Source organism: Numida meleagris, chromosome 11, assembly GCF_002078875.1.
Source record: "Numida meleagris isolate 19003 breed g44 Domestic line chromosome 11, NumMel1.0, whole genome shotgun sequence".
In the NCBI taxonomy this organism is placed as follows: domain Eukaryota; kingdom Metazoa; phylum Chordata; class Aves; order Galliformes; family Numididae; genus Numida; species Numida meleagris.
In genome coordinates, this window is record NC_034419.1 from 13,231,461 (window position 1) to 13,252,899 (window position 21,439).

Genomic DNA, 21,439 nt, shown 5'->3' on the forward strand with positions numbered 1-21,439 from the left:
CTGGCTATGACACAGCCAGTGTGCAGGTGGCAGACAAGTCATCGCCCTGGTAGGCACACAGGCTGTGGATGCCTTTCTGCTGTGTAAAGAGCACTGAAACCTGCTCTGATGGACAACTCAGTGGCTTTCTGAGAGATTCCATGCTTTCCTGGGACATCCTAACTCCTTCCCACCAAGTGTGCATCACTCATCTGCAAAAAAAAATACAAGTATCATCAAAAATTCTTCTGTTTATGGAAAGTGTGTTCATTTACCCAAAAACACACTGCAGATAGCACGAAGGGTGTTATGGAAAAAGTGAGCAGAGAAGCAAGTCCCTAAGGATGGAGCAGCTCCTACCACAGCCAGGGATTTCTCCAAACCATCAGCAGTCAGGGACTGTCCATGTTTTGTTCCCACCGCTCTGAGACACCATCCCAGAGTCACACATGGACCCCATCCTGCTGAGCACCCTGCAGCCAGCACACAAGGCAGCTGCTGCAAGAAGGGATGGGAGATGGATTTCATCACATAATAGCTATTCACGGCCACGAGATGGCATTCCTGCCCCAGCGACGTCCCTCTGACATGCCTGTACCCAGCACGGCAGCACCTGGAGCACACAGGAGCACACACCCAGACTCTGCTTTTTACTGCAAAAACGGGTCTGGTTTGGAGGAGAATTTACAGCAAGACCACAATCCTCAGGGCATTTATGGGAGAAATAAGCACCATCATTACTTGGTGTGATTTAAATGATGACTGCTTTTAAAATGCCCCATGCTCTTGCTTAATACTATGATTTTACAATTAGAGGCAAACAGCTCAGCAGGAGGACATGGAAATGGAAGCCCAGCTACCTTTTATTGGGAGGTATGAACTGAAAGAATAATTGCTCTTACAAGGGTTGCCTACCCTATGTGCTTGACAATACTTTATCAGTGTGCCTGCTATGGATACAGCAGGAATCAAAGATTCATTCATGAAATCGGCCTGCGTGCATTTACTGCCTGTGGCTGTTAGCACTTCTTGTATAAGCCCACTGCAATACCATGCACGTCCTCACTGCTATGCCATGCAGGAGCTGGGCAAAGACTCCTGCTGCCAGTGCAAAGATGTCCCACTGAGCCAGCCACAAAGCCACGTGTTTTACACAACAACTATTTAACTCAGATGTGGTTAATCATTTCTATTAAATTTTACCACCCTGAAAGAAATCCAAACTAAGGAAAATTCAGAGTATGGAAAAGGAGAGAGAAGTCCTCTCTCTGAAAATACAGATTACTGTCATTTAGCCTTGACTCTCCCTTATAAAATTAAGTAGAGGAAAGCAGCAAAACAACTCCTGGACGTACCCTGAGCCGAAAACTGCCCAAGGTCTTTGCCCATGTAGTGCCAACAGTACACAGCTCCTTCTGTGCTCATACACAGCGCTGCTGCTCACCGGGAGACCTCAGCATGTTCACAAAGGAAACAGGTCTCCACCTCCATCTTCACAAAAGACAACTGAAATGCTGAGAAACGACAGTCAAGGTTGGGCATTCCATTAAACCATTCCCTCATCCAGAGCTCTGTCCAGGCAGGAGTGAGCAGAATAGCACCTCTTTAAAGCTATTCTTTAAAGCATGCTCTGTATCTCCCTACAACACTCTGCAACAGCAATAGCAGTACCCTTCATTAAATAATAATGTGCTCTACTTGTACACAGCACTTGATAAATAAACCAACAACTTGGCACTTTTCATGTCTGATCCCCTGCCTTGCACTTGTCGGGTGACGTGCAGAACTTGGATGAAGGCATGGCTCAGTGTTTTTTTTTTAAACACCAATCGTGGATATTAAATAAGAAGACTGAATGTACCCCAGGACTTTTGTTATGCAGCTCTCTTCTTAATTTAGCAACTATTTTAGCACGCTGGATCCTCGTCTCATTTCCATGTCCTTTTGGTCTTTGCTAGCCCATCTTAACATCGGTTGCATGCATGGGAGTGATGCAGCAGACGGGTGTAGATGAAAATTGCCTTGGGCATCATCACACCTTCTGGACTACTTAAATTTGAATGCATGCGCTATCACAGGAATACATAATTCCCAAATGCATAGGAACACTCAAGAATTCAGACAGCTGGCTAGAAAAGAGAGTGAAAGAAAGGTGCAGGAGCTCAACCCTTACTAGACACCAAAAAATCCATGCAAGAGCAATGCTACGTACACTCCAAAGGTCAGGAAAAACACAGCCAGAGCTTGCATTTACTTGATATCAGAGGTAAGTCTACAGGAACAACTACAAGAGCCAAGTCTATTGAAACAAGATTTCATTATTCTTCAACACCGTTTCTAGTGTAACAGTTATCGATAGTACTGGAGAGCAGTGGGACCGCATATGAGTTCACTTTGCAGATAACAGCCATGGAAGAGAGACGTTTTATGGGCAGAATGCCTGGTGTGTGAATGACTTCCCTTGCTGCCCCAAAATGAACAACAACAAAAAATAACCAAGACTAATGCATGGAGGCCAACTGCACGCCTGCCACACGTGCAGCTGGTGCTGTGAGGATGGAGACATGAGCAGGAATAAAACCTTTAGCACTTCCCACATGGTGACAAACATCCCTTTGTTGCCTTCAAAAGACCTCAGCAGAGGATTCAGAAGAGCTGCAGATCTCTCTGGGAAGACCTTTCCCCTTGGGGCAGGCTGGAACTGCTCAGAGCCTCAGCCATGGGGTATCTCAGAGGTGCTGGAGTCTCATGTTAGCAGTACCCAGGGCTCCATCACCTGCTCTTACACATTCATAAGGCTCCTGCAGGTTTCCTGAGGAAAAGGAGATGTAAACATCTGCACAGCTGTGAATCAAAACCATGCAAGAGGAAAGGGAAGCCAATCAGTCTGGGTAATTAAGGCAGCTTATTGTTATGCTGAAGCAAATCCAAAGAAGGGAAAAAAAAAAAGCCTCCTTCTAAAATTTCCACTTGCTTTGCTTTTTATCATGAGCTGCATCCGCTGTAAAGGCACCACCAGGCACCCACTGTATCCACCAGCTGTGCTGGGGATACACAATGGGAACTAGGGGCTACGCTGCTTCTGCTCATGTTAGTATAAACCCCTTTATAAGTTTAGAGGATTTAAATTTGTTCTACAGTATATGGAGTATTTACTTGTAATTTATACACGTGAGCTCATCTCAAAAGGACCTTTGCTATTTTACCCTGGGGAATGCTCGCAGCATCTCCCAGCTAACTGTGCCAACAAAACACTGACTGCAACAAAATGCTCTTAGCACGCTCCTGCTCCATGCAAAGCCACTGAGCATCACTACAAACTGCAGGGTCTGAGGCAGGGGTTTCCCAAATGAAAAGAGCAGACTTTCCCCTGCTGCAAAGAGAGAGGACATCCCTGCTCTGCGGCTGCTCCTCCTGCAGGATTTCTCACTTTGCTGCCCGTCTCCCAGGAGGTGACCCTCACAGGGCACTGCGGGAGGATGTGGTGCAGATCTGTTGGGCTCATGGTCAGTAGCACGCTGCGTACCGATCTGAAGCTAAGACCCTTGTCAGGTGATAAGCTTGGAGAGAGGTTTGGTTTGGGGACCCGAACAAGGGCAGCCTGTTAGAGCTGAGATAAGCAACCAACCCATCAGAGTACCCTGAAAGTCAACCAGGGAGCAGCATGAGGAGCAATGACAAGGATAAAGCAGGGCACAACGTCTAAGGGAATGGAAGGGGCAGAGATAGAGAGGTTTAAAAGTTTACCAAAGACACTGCTCAATCAAAAGTGAGTTTCTGGAGAGGGCATGAAGCCCTTGATTGTAATGAGCAACATAAGACCTGATGTGGAAACAGGTGAGAGCTGAGTGTCTTTCACTCCAGTACTACCCCATGCACAGATGAGTTGGCTACGCTCTCCCCCAATCAGTTGCTTACTGCTTTTAATCCTGATAGTTCATCTGAGCTCAGTGCAGGTAAAACTGATTTTCACCACTGTAAAAAAGGGGAGAATGAGACTCATCTTCATGCTAAAATATGTCCAGGTGGATATACAGCATTTACTTACAAGGCACGTAGGAGCTTGTTGTTTAGGTCTCCTTCCTTCCTTTTGTTCTGCTCATGTCAAAGAATTGCGGTGTTATGAGAAGGTGAATCACTGATACAGCCCATGAGCACTGCTACAGGCACAGGTCAACATTTAAATGTATCTCACAGCCTTTTTGGAGACTGTAGGATGGGGGTGCTGTCACCGGACCTTTTGTGCTGCTCCCAGACTCGTTGACCACCTTGTTCTCCAGCCATGCAAACAGCAACATCAGGCAAGCATCTCCTGGCAGGGCGCTGCTGGAGATGCGCAGAAGCCACTTCACCCTCTGAATTTTGCAGAGAGCAGATATCAAGATAACTGGCAGGGAAATAAAACCCTCCAAGGCCTACAAGAATACTGTTCCCGCGCAAAAAGCAATAAAATCCTGCTTGGACTGGGATTTGGGATATTATGTAGAGGCATTTGTGGGCTAGGGCACAACACAAAAGCTTTTTCTTACACAACTTATTAAAAGCGCTACTAATAATACACTGCAAGCCTGATCTGAAATAACCCTTGCTATTTCGGGTCTGCCTTTCTCTAGAACTGTGCCATCTTCAGTACCCGTGCTGAGACAGATAATCCTTACATGAGGGGATTGTGCTTCAAATGTCAGGGATCCAACATGGAGCCTAAGAAGAAAAAAGGACAAGTATTTACCGCCATCCTGAGAGCTGAACCCCTCATGCACGACCCAGCCCACTGTCTGGTACACCCCACTGCTCACCCTGCCTCCTCCAGGCTCCACTAACAGGATTCAGGCTCCAAAGTCATTAAGATGCTTTTGAACATCTGATTCTCAAAAACTGCTCAGTCAAAAGAGTTGCAATTTAATCCGAGACAATGCTGCCTGTTTTCAGAACTGTATTCAGCGTTTATCTGCCCACAGATACTTAAGCTGCATTCTCATTTTTTGAGCCTGTGGGATACAGATGTTTTGGGATGTACAGGGGTAAACTCCCCTGCTTCAATACTCACACTTTTCTACTAGCGATGCTCAATATCCCCCAAAGTTGCCCCACAGCACCCAGGCCAGGCAGCAGCCAATGCAAAAACACACAAAAACTTCAGGTTTGGGGAACACTTTGGGGAGCAAGCTCCCTGGGGGCAGCTCAGCATGCTCTGCCTGATCTAGTTCCTTCACCAATGAGTGTTTTTCTTATGATAAAAGGTACATGAGCAGATGCGGTGTGAATGACCCCAGTGAAAGTGATGTTGGCATCTGAGGGACACTTCAGAAGTCTGTTTTGGCTTAGCACAGATCTTTTGTCTGCAACACAGCAGACAAAACACGCCAAGGACTTTTCTGAGCAGTTCCTATCACTGCCTGCATCACCGGAATACCTGAGGGCATTCAAGTCGCGTATTAAGCAAAATGACAAACACGTCACATCTGGTTCATCCTCTCTTTTCTTCTTGTCTAAAGAGGAGAAGGTAAGTGCAGTAAACTGCTTTCACTCAGCTTTGGTGTTCCCTGCCTGAGAAAGCAAGGTGAATAATGTGCTTCTAACACACAGAAGGAAAAAGGAAATGTTTTCTGTGATGGTCTCTGGTTTCTGTGGAACGTCACTTTAGAGTCTTGGCTTGGGTGGCCTTTGGTTTTGGAAGTGAGTCCCAGGACCCTCAAAGAATGGAACTGCCAAGCCCTTAAAAGGCTTTTTCATATATAATGGCCAAAGTGGTGGAGCAATGCATAAGACTCCAAACCTGTCTCACACCTCTGTAGGAAGTCAGCACAGAGAGAGGATGAGGGTGGTAGACTTATATAACTCATACCATGCCGTAGCACTCAGTGTTGGCTGCGTGTTCCTGAGGGCTGATGGCTTTCTGCCCAGACACTGTACATTTCATTACGATAAAAAGACCCATTCAATTAAAGAGCTCACTCCTGCATCCCTTATTTCCAAAACAACACTTGTATAAAAGGACCTATTGCTGACAGCAAGAAGGCTTGCATAAGGAAGGACAGATTCTTTGAGCAACAGCAGAATGAACGGACCAAGATAAAAAAGCACATGTAACCCAGCAAACGTCTGCTATTCAATACGGGTAACAGTAATTTCCCCCAAATAGAGCTCAAGTTTCCCCATTGAAGCAACAAGAATACCTAAAATAGTGATAACTGCAGGTTCTTATGGAGATTTTCTTCCACATACAGCTCTCCTACTTCCTTTTCTGAAGCAGATTTTAATGCGTTTCAAAAAGTAAGCCAGGCTGCAGCACTTCCCCTGATTGGGAATATTGTGTTCAAATCACTTACTGCAGATTCCTGTTCTTCTGGTACAGTGCAGGGCACAAAGCATCAGCATTTTCTGTGCCTCCGCAGGAGGATGGCGGCTGATGAAAGATGTTAGCTGACACCTCCACAAGAGCATTGGTCTCGAACCATCTGCCTGCAGTGCTTGTGCATTTGCATGTGATGCAACTGCATGGTTCCAGCTGGTTCCAAGCTGACTTCCATGAGCTTTGAAAGCTCCTGGTGAAATGCCACTGGGGATTGGTCCCTCAGGGGAAATGGGATATGGGGTCAGAGAGGGAAGATTCCAACAGCAGCCCCTCCTGCACCACCTGGCATCTCTGGAAGAGCTTCATTTCATCTTGGAAATTATACAATGATCTGCACTCAAAATGTCACTAAAGAGTGAAATCTCTGCCGTGAACAAGAGGAAAACAGTCTCAGAGCCATATGAACAGCGTTTCAAGTCACTAATGTAATGGATCAGAAAGGAAACAAGCCATTCATCATTTTCTCCTTCCAAATTAACAAAGATTGATTACTACTTGCAGGCTAATACAACATCTGGAGAAGATGGGAAAAGCAAAGTTCAGGGCTGGGGTGGAGTGTGTGGGGTTCGGGTCAAAGAGGACAGAACAAAACTCTGCCCTTGAAATTAACTTGGGCACCGGAGCCTCAGACACAACTTTAACCAAGCAAGTTGAAGCCTTCCCCTACTCTTCTGTCCCACCTTCAGCTGTGGCTGCTGTTTCCCTTCCTATTTATCTATTTATTTATCTAAGCACCTGCTTAACTCCAGCCCTATTTAGCAAAGTACTTACGTACAGGCACCAAGTTATATGCTACAAGGAGACGTAAGTCTGTCATTAACACTTTTTTTCCTTCAGTCAGGGTTTATGTGCCATTCTTAGTTGCACAGTGATGCTCTGCATACATGAAATGAAAAGCAAGACTCACGTTGGCTTTGAAGCTTCAGCCTGGTCAGTCTGCAGTTTCTCGCCACCTTCCACTTCCATGGTGCAGTACACGATGCGGTTGGGGGCCAAGGACTTCAGACCCTGCACCTCCATGATGACGACCTGTGGGCAAAGGAAGGGGGTGTGAGAGGAGAATCCTCCTTCAGACCCCACTGTGGCTCCTGATCCCATGGGTCAGGCAGAGCTGGGGGCCTCCCCTGCTGCTGGGCAGGCAGGGACTGCCCAGGCTGAGCAGGGACCAGGGCACCAGGGAGGCCTGTGAGGAGATTGGCGGGCCTGCTCTGGCTCTGCACACAGAGCCCTGTGGACCCTCTGCTGAGCAAGAGTTCGGTGCATTCAGCAGCAAGCAGACCTGCCACCTCCTGAAGTCAGTGCTTCACTCAGCTCCTGCTTCCCAGTGGAAGGGTTCAGCTGGAGCAAAGCGTTTTCGACATCCCATTGTAAGGATGAGTCTTCTAATAGCTATACGGGTTACACAGGCTTTTCCGACAGAGAGGTCCAGGGCTTTGTGATAGTTCCCTGCTCCTCTGTACAGTAACACTCAGAAGTCAGGCTTTATTTGATGCTGCCACTGAAGGCACTGTCTCTGGGTTCACAGCCCTATTTTAAGAAAGACTGAACTGAATATTATAGAGATAGTTTCAGACCTCTAACGAGTTAAACTCTGAGACTCAACAATGAGCACTGTACATTAGCACAGTGTATTGAACAAGAGACTCCTTAGGGAGAGAAATAAACAGGAAACTACACAAAAGTAGGATTTTCTTATTTTTCTGCATCTTATGTTTTTGACCCCATCCTAGTACTTGTTTTGACAATGTAACATAAACCCACTGACAACTAACAACTCCGTATTGGTGCATCTAAGATGCTGATAATTCCATGGAGTAAACGCTTGCTTAGACCACAAATATATTTGCACAGAACAACTGACACAGCTGAAAACAGCCCTACAGCAGCACTGCTTTCAGGACAGAGACAGCTTATGTCGGAGGTAACCGTGGGTCCCTGCAGCACCCTGCCTTCCCCCAGGCTGTATAGACCAATGCCTCGACCCACAGCAGAAACTCAGAGCTCAACATAAAGCAAACGGCAAGCCAGCAAACCACAGTATTTCCACACAAACTGCCTGCCAATCTGCTGGGTGCATTCAAAACTCAGCAATTTTTAATGATTTTCCAAAGAGGAAGCAAGGCTTGCAGGGAAATAGTGGCACCTCTAACTGGCAATAATTAAACACTGACATTTACAGTGTGTTTCAGAAAATTGGGAACTAGAACTGCCAACGAGGAACCTCTGTAGCATTATGCAGGCAGACTTGTCAGCCTGAAGTCCTGGTTTTTCTCCCTTAGTGCTGCAGAAAACAAACTGTGCAGTAGCCAGGCTACTGTGCGCATCTCAGGGGGCACGTGAAACATACAGGCCCAATCAATCCTTGCATTTATTGCAGTGGTTTTAGAAACAATACAGGGAGATGTGTTTTGCTTGAGGTTACTGCTGCACAGTCAGAAACAGGCCTTATGAAGAAGTCAGATATAACAGGCAGATTTCTGAGCCATTGGATATGCATCAACAGGAAATTCCAGATGGTTTACCTTACAGCTTTTTCCAGCAAGATGATGAGAAACCAGAAAGGACAGTATCTGACTACAGGCAAAGCTTCTGGTAACTCAGAGGGGAACTGTTCCTCATGGAGATCAGAAGACGACTCCTACTGATCTCTCTGCACCTGTTAAGCCTGAACTCTGCAGAAGTTGGCTGCTGAAATTTCTGTTCCACCAGTTTTGCCTGCTGGAACACAGTGTGAAGCTCACCTCCAGGGAGAACGACAACACAACGTCTGACTTGGACAGCTGGTTCTCGTTTTCTTCTCCCATGTCAATTATTGAGGTGTTGTGACTACGCTTCAGCTTCTGTAGCTTGAACTCGGAGCCTCCTTTAGACACAGGCATGCTCTCTAAGTTGGCCATCAGGAGATTGACAGATGACTTCAGCTCCTCGATGTACATGTTTTCCATTTCTTTGGACACAAACTTGGGAAACTTGCGCTCCTTAGATTCAAAAACAAAAGCAACAGAATGAATTGTGGTGACAATCAGCACTGGGAGAATCCCTCAGGAGCATCTGCAGAGAGGTGGGAACGCCCACCAACCAGATGACAAATTACAGCTTCCCCCTGTGTAATACAGAACCATTATCGTTAGCTTCCCATAGAATTACTACTTGGTTCCTATCCAACTTTGCTGTTTCTTGCATGCACTTGCACTTCATTTGTTTCCTGTCTGCAAATGGCTTCCTTCATATGTATTAATTCCCAATTACAGAAACACCAGGTCAGATCCCGGCTGAACTTTGCGACTGACAGCAATTTACTAATGAGTCAAAGCATGCTGACATTTCAGGACTTTTTTTCCCAATCTCTCAGACATGCCAGCTGAAAAAACACTTCTGAGACCTAGCTGTGAAGGGAGCCCAGGGAGGAGAAACCAGCAATGTGTGGGCAGGACTGCTTGGTCCCAACTGCAAGGAGGGGTAAAACACCCTCTTCACTAGACAGTGGCAGTGCCTCCTTCTGAGACAACCCTGATGCTAGAAGTTCTCTGCCTGCGGTTCCTGGGGACATCAGGAGAGATCCTCTCATGCTGCCTGCTATTAACAGGATCATTAGAACTGATGTGACACTGAGAGCAAAATGTGATGTTCCCCGGAGCACGTTCTCTGATTTGAACTGCTGCCCATGCTCCATTTCTGTTAGGACCCCTGGTCTACGCCCTACATCTTCAGACAAGCCTGCCCATTCCCTGAATGTGCTCAGGCTTTGAACATCTCACAGCAAGAGTGTACGGGGTGTATGACAGCAAAGCAGCATCTGCAGCCAGAGAACTTGAAGCTGACGTGCAAAGCGTCTTCTCAGTGGCAATTCATAACATAATAAAAAGCAGTTTGTAAAATGTATGCTAGAAAAGAAAACAAGGTCACGTTCATTCTACAAGACTGTCACAAGGCTGCTGAAAAAAAATACTCCACTGCACTCAACAGCTTACCCATTACAAGCACGGCTTATGGCTGCATTTACACCATGCAGTCTTCTGTTTCATGTCTCAATCTTGGGAAGCAATTCTCTCAACTAAATTAGAGCTGGTGTAAGATAAACTACCTAATCAGTCTGTGTTACTGCATAGGCATTACAAAAGTTGCAAGCCACCCCTAGAGGAAGAAAAAAAAACATAACCGCTTCAGTTGAGAACTGCTGCTGAAGCAACGATGTTCAAACATTATTGCTTTTTCACCCTGCTGCTACCACTCTCTCCAGGCACTCAACTTTGGCACTGTCCCCAAAACCTCTTTACAAATACAGTAAAGACTGAGACAGTTCACTGTGTGCCACCAGCAGCTTCTCATACTAAGGCTAAAAGCAGGTAGCTTGAAGTGACGCGTAACAGTTTCATTGGGATTGGGTGTGATGATGGAAACGCAGAGATGCAGCTGCAGTCCCAAGTTACCCAGCGTGGTCCTGCAGCGCCATGATATCAGGTCCTTTTAGAATTCACTGCCTTTGTTGCCTCTACCTATAAATGTCCTCTTAACGAGGAGTTAACTTGCCTTTAGCATGGTGTTGGTTCAATGAGCACTTGCAAGTCTCCCTGTGCAGCAAAACTGTGTTAAAAGCTGCAAAGTGGAGATAAAATTGGAAACACTGTCCTCTCGCAGAATTGAATTGTGAGCCTACTCTGTGCTACAGGGAAAGCAGCCCTGCCCAGAGAGGAGGACACAGAGAAGGACTCAAAAGGTCGTTTGGATGCCTCTAAAAGGCAGCATTCGTGGGCCTGAAAGAATAAGGATTCCTGCAGACAGGTGCTGGTGGGATCTGACATTCTGGAGAGAGGGCCTCCAGCAGCCGTATGAACGAGTTTAAATATCAATACCTGCCAAATGGATAATAGGTAAGTCATGTTTACCGCTAACATCCCTCCAAGCTGCACTGCTGTGTTTGAAGGTTGAATTCTGCACTGGGAAATGTCAGCTTGTGTTTGGGACCTTGGTGTGACTGTCTCTCGCAGGTCCAGCAGCGGCACGGCTTGTTTGCAGTCTCCTTGGGGGTGAGTGGAAAAGGCAGATCGTTGTTTGCAAAAATAACTCGTGAAGCTGCAGCCTCTGCTGGCTGCTGCTGAACTATGCACATGCCATAAAGAGAAAACGAAGCAACGAAACCAGACAGCCTCAATCTGGTACCCAGTGCCTGGCTACCCATCTCAGAGCAGGGGCCTACCTTTCACTGCAGAGAAAAGATATTGTAGATTGTCTTGAAAATAAGATGGCAGAAGGCCAAGTGCTGAACAAAGGAAAGGAGCTGCAGTCAGTTTGCTTCTGATATTACCTTTCTCACAAAAGCCTCAGCACTCAGGCACAGCTCCTTGTGCACACAGGGAGGGAAGCAGGTCCCCAGCCTGAGCTAAGTCTCTCTGATTAGACCGTTATGTTTTCCATCTGGTAGTAGCTCCCTGACTATCAAGAAGCCAGACAGATCATGCCCAAAGTCTTCAGCCCCATTAGGGCTTTATCTATGACTTAGAGCATCTGATCAGAAGCGAGGATAAAATCTTGGCTGTGCTGATGTCAACAGGGTCCAGAATTTCTTTCCACATGTGGTCAGCAGGAGGCCAAATAAATCTGCACTGAGTGAGGTGTGATTTGTTCCTAGGGAGATGTCTCCTTACAGAAGGGTCCCTGGAGCACTTTGCTGAGTGTGTGGTTACAAAAACTGTTTTGAGCTCCCACGTCTGCTGCTCTAGATGGCAGCGATGCCCACAAGGGTGCAATGCTGGCCTCTCTGTTCTCATGCCAAATGTGAACACGTTTGAGACAGCAAATATGCAGTACCTTTACTGAGGCAGAATGTACCTACAGGCAGGGAACTGTGGCTCCCAGCAGCCCAGTGTACTGCACAAACTCTTTAGGGTAATTCCTGGCTTCCTGTTACATGCTATACCTTACTGCCCAGCAGGAAGTTTGAAAAAGAGGGTTCAGATGTACACATGCAAATCTAGCTGCAGCAGTTCAGGACGTTTTCTTCCCCAATTCTGAGGACTCATAACGCACCTGAATATTTCGAAAGCACCTAAACCATTCTCAGCTCATTAGGGACATTCCAGGAAAATCACATTGCAACAGCATCTGCAATAGTCGCTTTTTTCATAGCAGAAGAACTGCTCATTTTTTACAGGTGATTACTGAGAAGAAATATGTGAGGGAAGTACAATACCTGGAAAGAGTAACAAACTACTCACATGCTTGTTAGTGCAGAAGATGTTTTTTTTAATTTTTTTTTTTTTTACCTTGGCGATTTGCTCTGCCATTTGAAGACGTCCATCCAACTCACGTCTGATCTGTGCTGCTTGCTCATCCGGGTTATCCAGCTACATAAAACCAAACAAAAATAAAACAAATCAAGGTTAGAAGCCAACCGATGCAAAACCTTCAGAAGCCGTTCAGTTTTTCAGGCTGACCACCAGCAGTATGTGCATCATGTTCACAGGGTCCCAAGAGGGACAAGAGCAGAGGAATGTGCTGACCTGAGCTGTGTTAGATGCCTGCACAGCCCTCTGCACACAAAGCCCCATCACCAACCGAACTCCCTCCTGCTTCTGCTCGGCACTCAGGAAAAAACTGCGGCCTTCAACAGAGAGCATCCCCACAACGCTACCCATAGCCCTGGGGTTCAGGTTTCAGCACCTGCCTGGCCCTCAAATGTCTTCTGAAGATAAAAAGTCGTTTCTGCCAATTAAGGAAACAGTTACAGTGCATGAGCAAGACACAGGTGACTGCAGCATGCAGTTTTCCATTGGTAGGACTCAGAGGTAGATATGTTATTTTTAGTGGGAATACGCAATACAAATCACAGAACAACAAAAAAGCACAAAATCAAACTCAGACACCAAAAAAATCAAAAGCCGCCTTAATGAAGCAGCAATTTTATAGCAGCTTTCTACTCCAACCACTCTCCAGAACCCTTCAGAGTCATTTTGGCCACAGTACAAGGCTAGTAACATGCTGGGATGGCTGGCAGTGGGGCTGCTCTGCCTATAAGCTCCAAAACCAAGCTCAGCCTGGTGCAAAACATCACCATTTTTGTTCACCCCTTCTTGTAAATGTGACCCCACAGGGGAGGGCTGGCTCCCTCCTCCAAGTGTTCTCCTGTTTTTCTGGAGGAGACGAGCAACTCAAGAATCCAAGGTTAGCACCCACAAATCGCTTTCTGAAAGCCTCGAGCCCATCTTTGCCCCTTTTTGAAATACTGCCTATAGACAGCGACCTCCCGATTTGTGCCTTAACCAGCCATAGGCTTCAAGGGCTGACCCTTCTGGCCACCAGCAAACAGCATTGCCACCAGCTGCAGCACGTTAGCTCTGCCATGACAGCCACACATAAATGAGGTTTATATGCTGGCTTGGGGCTGCTCTCGCCACCTCCCTGTGTTTTATCCTCCTCCGGAGACAAACTGCTTTACAGAACAGAGCGGGGCTGGTGCAGTGCAGTCTGGAAAGTTACAGCCGTGGCAATGACAAAAGTTTCAGTTCTCAGGCTGATGAGTTACGAGCAATTCTGTCAAAGCTTCCCAAGTGTGCTGAAATATCTTGCTTTCCCCCAAATCAGCATCTGCCCATGTAACCTGTGTCCTCTTGCAGACATGCTCACGCCTGCATAGATGCAGGAGGATAGCTGTGGATTGCTTCAGTGCAGATTTTCCAAAGAGATGACATACATTATGGCTGACATTGAGGGAAAATATATTCTTGATTAGATTTTGAAAGCCTCCGTTACAGCTTTAATTAAAGCAGGAAAACGACATGGTTTAGGACCCTGATCCAAATTCCACTGTTGCTTCAATGATCTCTGTCATGGCCACCTCGATTTCAGTCACTGCAACTGCACCGTACACCCTTCACAACCTGCTGTTTTCACCCCTATAGTCCTGATCCCCAAACCAGTATGAGCCATGAACTACACAGCACAGTTCCCTCACTAATCCTCTCTTAAACAAAAGCATCACGCCACTGGTGCTCGCACATCAGCGATGTGATGAGCTGCTCAATCAAAGGGAGGAAATGCACAATTCCAGACTTCCACATCTTTGCAGCTCTAAAAAAGGGGGCATTACTTGAATTCCATCTGAGCTGCAGTAATTGAGGCTAATCACACATCACCCAATATAGCTCAGATACCAAATTTAGAAACCAAGGATGCTGCTCTGGAGGAGAGATGTTTTTGCAGTACGGTAATGAGCCAGCAAACTGTCTCACACTTTCTGCACTATCTTGATTTTGCAGAGGTTTTCCAGTGATGCTACAGGTGTCAGAAACCATGTTGTGGGGAGATCAGGCTGCAGAAGATCACTCTTGTCAGGAGGCAACAAACATGCCTGGCACCCCGCAGTGGTGGCCGGGTGGGCACGGCGCTCCTCACCAGAGCTATGGGCTGCCAAGCTGGTAACCCAGACTTCAAGGAAACAAAGAGTATTACCAGGCTGTATTTTCAATGACTCTGCAAAACAGCTCCACAGCAAGAACTCATCTGACGGAAAGTGATGACAAAGAAGCTCAGCGAGAGCCCGTGACAGCCAACAGAATGTCTCCCACTTGTTGTGCAAGGAGCGGGGTGAGGCTGCAGTCCCTGCACGCTCCTGTGGCTCAGTCACTGCTCCTGCTGACATCAAAGCACACCGCGTACGTTTTACACAGCAATAACACTATAAAGGGCTATTAAGAGAGCAGTGCCAGTGCCCATAAAACATACTATGCGAGTGAAATAAGGTAAGGGGAGAAGGTAATCCACGCTATCTAAGCGATATCAAACAGCCAAGGAAGGCGACGTAGACCTTAATGTCATTACAACCCGACTTCTTAACTAGGGAACGAGCTATTTATTTCCTGCCATATGCATGCCCACTTTATATTCAAATACTTGACAGCCAACTACGTAAATGATTTACAAAGTCGAGGAGAAATTGAATTAGTTTCGTTCTGCATTACGACTATGTTATGGGTATGCTACGAATAAAGCAAAGAAATAAATCACAAGGTTGCCCCAGTCAATTAAATGGGAAAAGTATTATAAATTTCAAGATATATATGATTTGTCATATGCACTGGGCTTTTCTTCAGCAGCATGCCACAAATAGATGACGTACATAATTTACAACTCTCAACTGATCATTACCCAACTGCCTGCTGGTAAATTAGATGTTTTCGTATGTCTGCCCGCATACGACATTAGTTCTCTCTGCTTGCCCTGCAGAGATTATCAACGTCGGTGTAACAGTTGTTAAAGTAAAACAATAAAAATAAAATAAAATTATGCAGATTAGATTCTGAGCAGAGCCCAAAATCTTCCAGAATCGCAGCTCGTCTGTCACTGAATGCATCACGGGGCGTATGCCTACTTTAAACCACATGGTGACTGTTCAACTGCAAGGAAAAGACCTTGCAAAATACCTTTTTTTTTTGCATATAAACTGCTAATCACGAATAAATTTGAACGAGTGCTAATAATATGAAAGAAAAGAGGTTGAAGATCTTCATGGTGGAGATGCGGCACTTGGGGACGTGGTTTAGTGGCCATGGTGGGGATGGTTTGGGGTTAGAGGTCTGTTCCAACCTTAATGGTTCTATGATTCTATGATGTGACTTTGAGCATGCAGCATTCAATCCCTGGCAAAACCAGTCACCTGCATGCAGGAGAACCCCATGTCTTCCTCCACTCTGAAACAAACGTGCTGCAGGGCTTTGCCTTGTAGTATCCCAAGGGATGGCAGGAATTCTCACAGCTCCTTTCAAAGGTGGAGGAGAAGGGAAACAAACCAACCTAACCAAGCCCTGAGACTCGCAATAAGATGCACAAACTCCTCCCAGACCACGCTGAAATTGTTTGGTTCCTCTGGGAAACACCTCCCTGCGCTACCCAGGCTGAACCATGGGATTTTTAAAGGCACAGCCCTGCCTCACCTCCACTCACCTCAGAAAAAGCCAGGAGCATTCAAGGGCATTAACAGCCTTAATGGAGACTTTAAATTCCAGCGGTTTTGGAGCAAAGCGCTACAGATTTAAAGCCCCACTTAGGGCTTCAGTTTATCACTGCTTAAAGCCCAACAATTACGAGCACAGCCCTGGCTCCGAAAGCGATGCCGGGCTGCCCTGCTCCCTCCTTCATCCATCCCTATGCCCGGAGCCATTTCGCTGGGCTCGCTGCAGCGCGTGATGCTGTGGAGGAAAGGCTGAGCCAAGGGGACCGCAGCTCTCAGGTCACAGCTCTGCCAGCAGCATAACCCAGCACCACCCAGAGCTGTGCCACCAAGCATCGACGGGGCTCTCCCCCCCCCAAGACACACACAATTTAAACACAATGCCTCATTTTTACAGACACTGGGGGAGCAGATCAACCTATCGTGCTCTCAGCACCGTGAAGCTCCTGCGTTTTAAGCCATCACAGTGAATGGCACCGTTGGAAATAACTTTGTCGCACGCTACAAGGATGTACAACGACAGGAAGCAACACGCAGGCATGGCACGCAGCGATTAGCCTGGCATTTACAGCACGCGCCGTGCCAGTGACAGGTATTGTCAGCATAATTGTCATCAGCCACAGGAGAGGAGCCAGAAACCACCGGGACCATTTACCGGTGTAATCCCTCCCTGCCAGTCACTGCTAATGCTAACACGGCTCCCCAGCCAGGGGAGCAAATGTCACCAATTGGCGATGACTGGGGCTTGTTGAAGGGTATTCCTCTCCCCCTGAGGAAGGTTTCACCGTGGCTATGAGTGCAGCCATGCCCCTGCACCATGCGCTGCTGCAGTAATGTGGCACAGTGCAGTGCTGGAAAAACATATTCTAAATGTGCTGGAAATGCAGAGCCATGGGGACATGCTTTGTGCTGTGTGAGGAATAAAGCCATTTTGATTTCTAGGCTCCTGACCCACTCATGTCACAGTGCAGAGTCATATTTTGTCGAACCCCACCCAGCCAAGACAAGGGAAGGTTACTGACACCAAGTAGCCGAACCTACAGCTGACGTCCTCATAAAGTAATGAACTAAAACCAGCTCAGTGGTTGCACTGATTTTCCAACGCACTGATTTAACAAAATGCTTCCCCTGTGACAGCATGTGTCAAGCTCCTGGAAACCCTTTGAACACTGGCCTGGCCACTCACCCACCCGAAATGAGGCCAGATCACTGTGTCATGTACGGTTACGGGTGCCAAAAGCCACCAAGAGGGAGTCCCAGGGCCCTCATCTTTCGGCACGCCAGGAGCTATGTAGCTCAGCAAATGGTAGATTACGTATTTCAAAGCAAACATGCTGGATGTGAAGGCTGAACAAGAACACAATATGGGTGACAATTTCGTGGCTTTGATGTAGGGCTTTAGGAGAGATCTTTGTCTAGGAAAAGGAGGCTTCGCTTTGTAATGCACAACGAGAGAAAATGCTGAAAAATTCATAAGTCCCCTTCAATTAATAATTAATCAATCAGTCAAGGCTCACTAGCAACTGAGGTGTCTGGCACCATGGAGTGCTCCAGCTGAAGAACACATGGCCCCAAAGTGATTCAGTGCACGGAGGCCTTCTGCTGCTTAACAGAAAACCACTGCTCTGGCAGATACAGTGACATGAGCCGGGACAAACCCGCACGCAGAACACAGTCACAATTGACCTGTAGCATCCTTTCCCATGAATGATTCTGATAACTGAGGAAATATTCTTCTCCTCAAGGGCTGTGAAGCCCTCAGCTCGGCCGATACCTCAACCAAACTGCAGGAGGGGCTGCAGGCTCCCTCCCTGCACACAGGTGGGATGCCACGCTCTCTTTTCAATTGGGAGCGTGAAGGATGTTAAATTGACTCGTAGCTTACGTCACTAATACCCTGGGCAACATGCTAATCCTTTGCGCAGCAAATTGCAACCCAAGGCCTGCCAGCTGCCTTGGGATTTGAAATGAGAGAGGGAAAGGGAGTAAGGACAGTGTCCCAGCTGGTACCCACCTCTGGGGTCAGCGACATCGGTGCTGCTTAGAAGGGGCTGGGCACCAGTGCAGCCAGAATGTGGATCTGAGCCCATCTTCCTTCCTTTTCCAACTCACGGTGGGGATGGGTGGTTGCTACAGGACTGGGTCCTACTTAGAAGGGTTCTGCAACGGCCATGTCTTGGTCTGTCTGACGCATCGCATGCTCTTACTGCTGAGAGGGTCACTTGATGCACACAGGCAATCCCTTCTTTCAGGGATTGCAGCCAAAAAATGGATTGTCAGAAAGCAGCTGAGCCTCACTTACCCTCTCCAGGACAATGGATTAAAATAAAAAGAGAGATTTTTGTGATGGAACCTCTCTGAAACCCGCTGGATGCACCAATCTAACAGCAAAGGGAATGCCTGCAGCTTGTTTGGGAAGGATGCTCCAGAGGGGTGCTCAGGCAGCAGCCTTACTCCAACCCGTCTGAGCCCTAACCAGCACACTGGGTCAGCTCCACAGATGTCAAATGATTTCCACCCAGAAAGAAAGAAATCTGAGTGCTGCGCCTTGCTCCTACAGGAGAAGGATGTCCCTAAAACCACCTTCCACTGCACCAAAACTCTTCCCTGAAACCAGCAGCAAAGTTGCAAGAAACGTGTGATGAGGGGTTTCTCTTCGACTTGGCCCTTGTGACCTTGACTGTTAACATGGACAGAAGAATCCAGACGCAGTTGCTGCCAAGGGGAGAGGCTTTTAAGACAGCACCAGCCTTCTGCAAGCTGTTTTAAGAATGACGTGATTAAATATCAACACATCCCTGCACCGCTGTGCAACAATGATGCTCAAGGCTACCTCTCCTCTGACCAGTCAGACTTCCTAAAATCAGTCCTTTAGCCCAAGAGAATGCTGAATGTTTCTAGTACAATGTAAAACTTCCATTAATCCAAGTAACAACAATCTGCATCTATTACTTTGCCAGCATTTTCTCCTAGGGCACAATATTTTTAATCAGAAACAGTAACAGAAACAAGATTTCAAGCAGGAAAGCTTCAGAGTTTCTGGCTGAAACCAATTTTCAAAAACTTCGGGAAAAGTCAAAAGAAATCCATCAACCCAGTGAAAAATTCCAGTTACTCACTAGATATTTGAGAACGGGAGAGGTCTAACATTGGTTTAATTCTTGGCCAGGTTGTTTGGCAGCGTAACTGCCGCGTGCCCAGATGGCTTTACACTGGGCAAAAGCTGGTCAGTGTAGGGTTCTTCTGTTGTTTGTAAATGTTACAGAATTCATTAAGTAATCCAGCACGCAAGGTGACAAACTCCCTCCTCCTGCTGGAGCAGAGCCCTGCACCATTTGGCTCTTACACACACAAAACCTGACCTTCTGCAGGATGCCCATCGTTTCCGAATTCCTGGCCATTTGCTAAGCAGCTGCAGATCAGTGCCTGCTCCCTTTATCCCAGCAAGCTTCTGTGTTACCCAATGAACCACTGCTGCCGTAAGAAAGCAAAGGGTCCTGGGGTGGGGAATCGATTTAAAACAGCACAAAGGACTTGCACCATTTGGTTAGGGCTGGTGCTTTCCCCTCTAAGAGAAATCTCATTTCACAGCTCATAAGCTTTGGGGCTGTGCTAGAAATTCTAGTGAAAATATTCACTGGGATGTACCAGCAGCCCCTCCCAGCCTGAGTGCTGACTCCAATAGCAGAGCCATAAATCGCTGCGTTCCAGCAGCTGGTTGGGCTCTCACACATCATGTAAGCACACAGCAGCCAGGGCCGAGTGTGCTGCAAGAGGTCTGCCCTCCACCTCAATGCTGTCGTGTTGAGAAACGCTTACCCCATCAGCTGAGCAGGTTTCCAACACGTCTTGGAGGAGCACAGCATCTCTGCAGGTACGCACGTGGAGAAGTGTGGAGGTTTCTAATGCCCTCCTTGGTGCTGGTGGCACTGTAAGCGGAGGTGTCAGCCAGGCTCCCTGCATGGAAGGGCTTTGAAAAGAGAAATCCCCCCCCACCCCAGCTATCTCAGTTCCTGATCTGTGTACCAGCACACCTCGAGCCCAGCTTTGCAAGGATGCGCTGTGCTGCAGGGCTGGGGAAGGCTGAGGCAAGCAAACCCTGCACACAGCTTTCCCGCAGCTTGTGCAGAGATACCTACAGATTTATGAGTGGTGATAAAACAAAATAAATGAAAAACAGATGCAGAAGAACGGAGAGGGGGAAGAAAAAGCACTGTCTGCCTTTGCAAACGTTTGGCAGGCCATTAAAAAAAAACAAAAGGGATGGGAAAACACTTCCACTGGAAAGGCGTATCCTTCCAATCTATCTCTAGAGAACTTCTGAACCTCACAAATCCCTCTGCGAGATCATCCATGAGAGGTGTACAATGCTGAAAGGGCTTAAAAACTAAGCTGTCCAGAATCTCTTGACCTCTGAGCATGCCTTAATACTCACTGCTTATGTATTGCGTAAGGATGCTTTTAGGCCTGCCTGGGGCATATGCTGAGTGACTGCACCACGAAGGAAATCAGAGCCCCAAATCAGAAATCAGAGCTCATGCAGCCCAAGGTAGATCGCTGTGCTTAGTCTGCTTGTGTTTCTTTATAGCTTATCATACACTCATTTTCAAATCAATTAATACGAAGGAAATCATCTGAATTCCTGACATATGACAATGAAGTACTATTCAGTTCCAAATATTTTGTTATAGCTAGAATGATCTGTAATTAACTCATCCCAAACTACGTGGAAGAAAGATCTATGCATCCTCAGATCCCAATCCCTTGATTAGAAGCTTAATGGTAAATACAATGGTCACATAACCTGAAATGGTCTTCAGCCTCTGCAGCCAAAGCAAAGCTGCAGCCCGTTGTCACTCTGTGGGATTAAGAGTGACAGACTAAGGATGTGGGAACACCTCCAGAGGTATCTGTGTAACCTGGAAGACCAGGTTAAGAATCTCGCACAGGAATTCATACTACCTTAACAGTTTCACCCTCTCTGCTGGAACGTGCTCAGGGCCAGGGACTCAATTCCTATCAATTCCACCAGAGAGCTCAGAGTTTTTCTGCTCTTTCACCATAGAAAGGCTTGCGTTGGAAGGGACCTTAAAGATCACCTAGTTCCAACCCCGTGGAGGATACTTCCCGGAACAGAGACTCAAATTTTTCTGCTGCAG

The 21,439-nt window shown here is 47.0% G+C and overlaps 1 protein-coding gene across 1 annotated transcript in view; it reads right to left on the reverse strand.

Annotated features, from left to right (window-relative positions):
• Nucleotides 1-21,439, reverse strand: part of CADPS (calcium dependent secretion activator) — a gene marked incomplete at its 5' end in the record, with an annotated part of 176,719 nt that overhangs the window by 107,684 nt on the left and 47,596 nt on the right. The window contains 3 exon segments of the mRNA XM_021409345.1: nt 7,242-7,363; nt 9,076-9,312; nt 12,598-12,678. Of these exon segments, the coding sequence (XP_021265020.1) occupies nt 7,242-7,363; nt 9,076-9,312; nt 12,598-12,678 (440 nt within the window).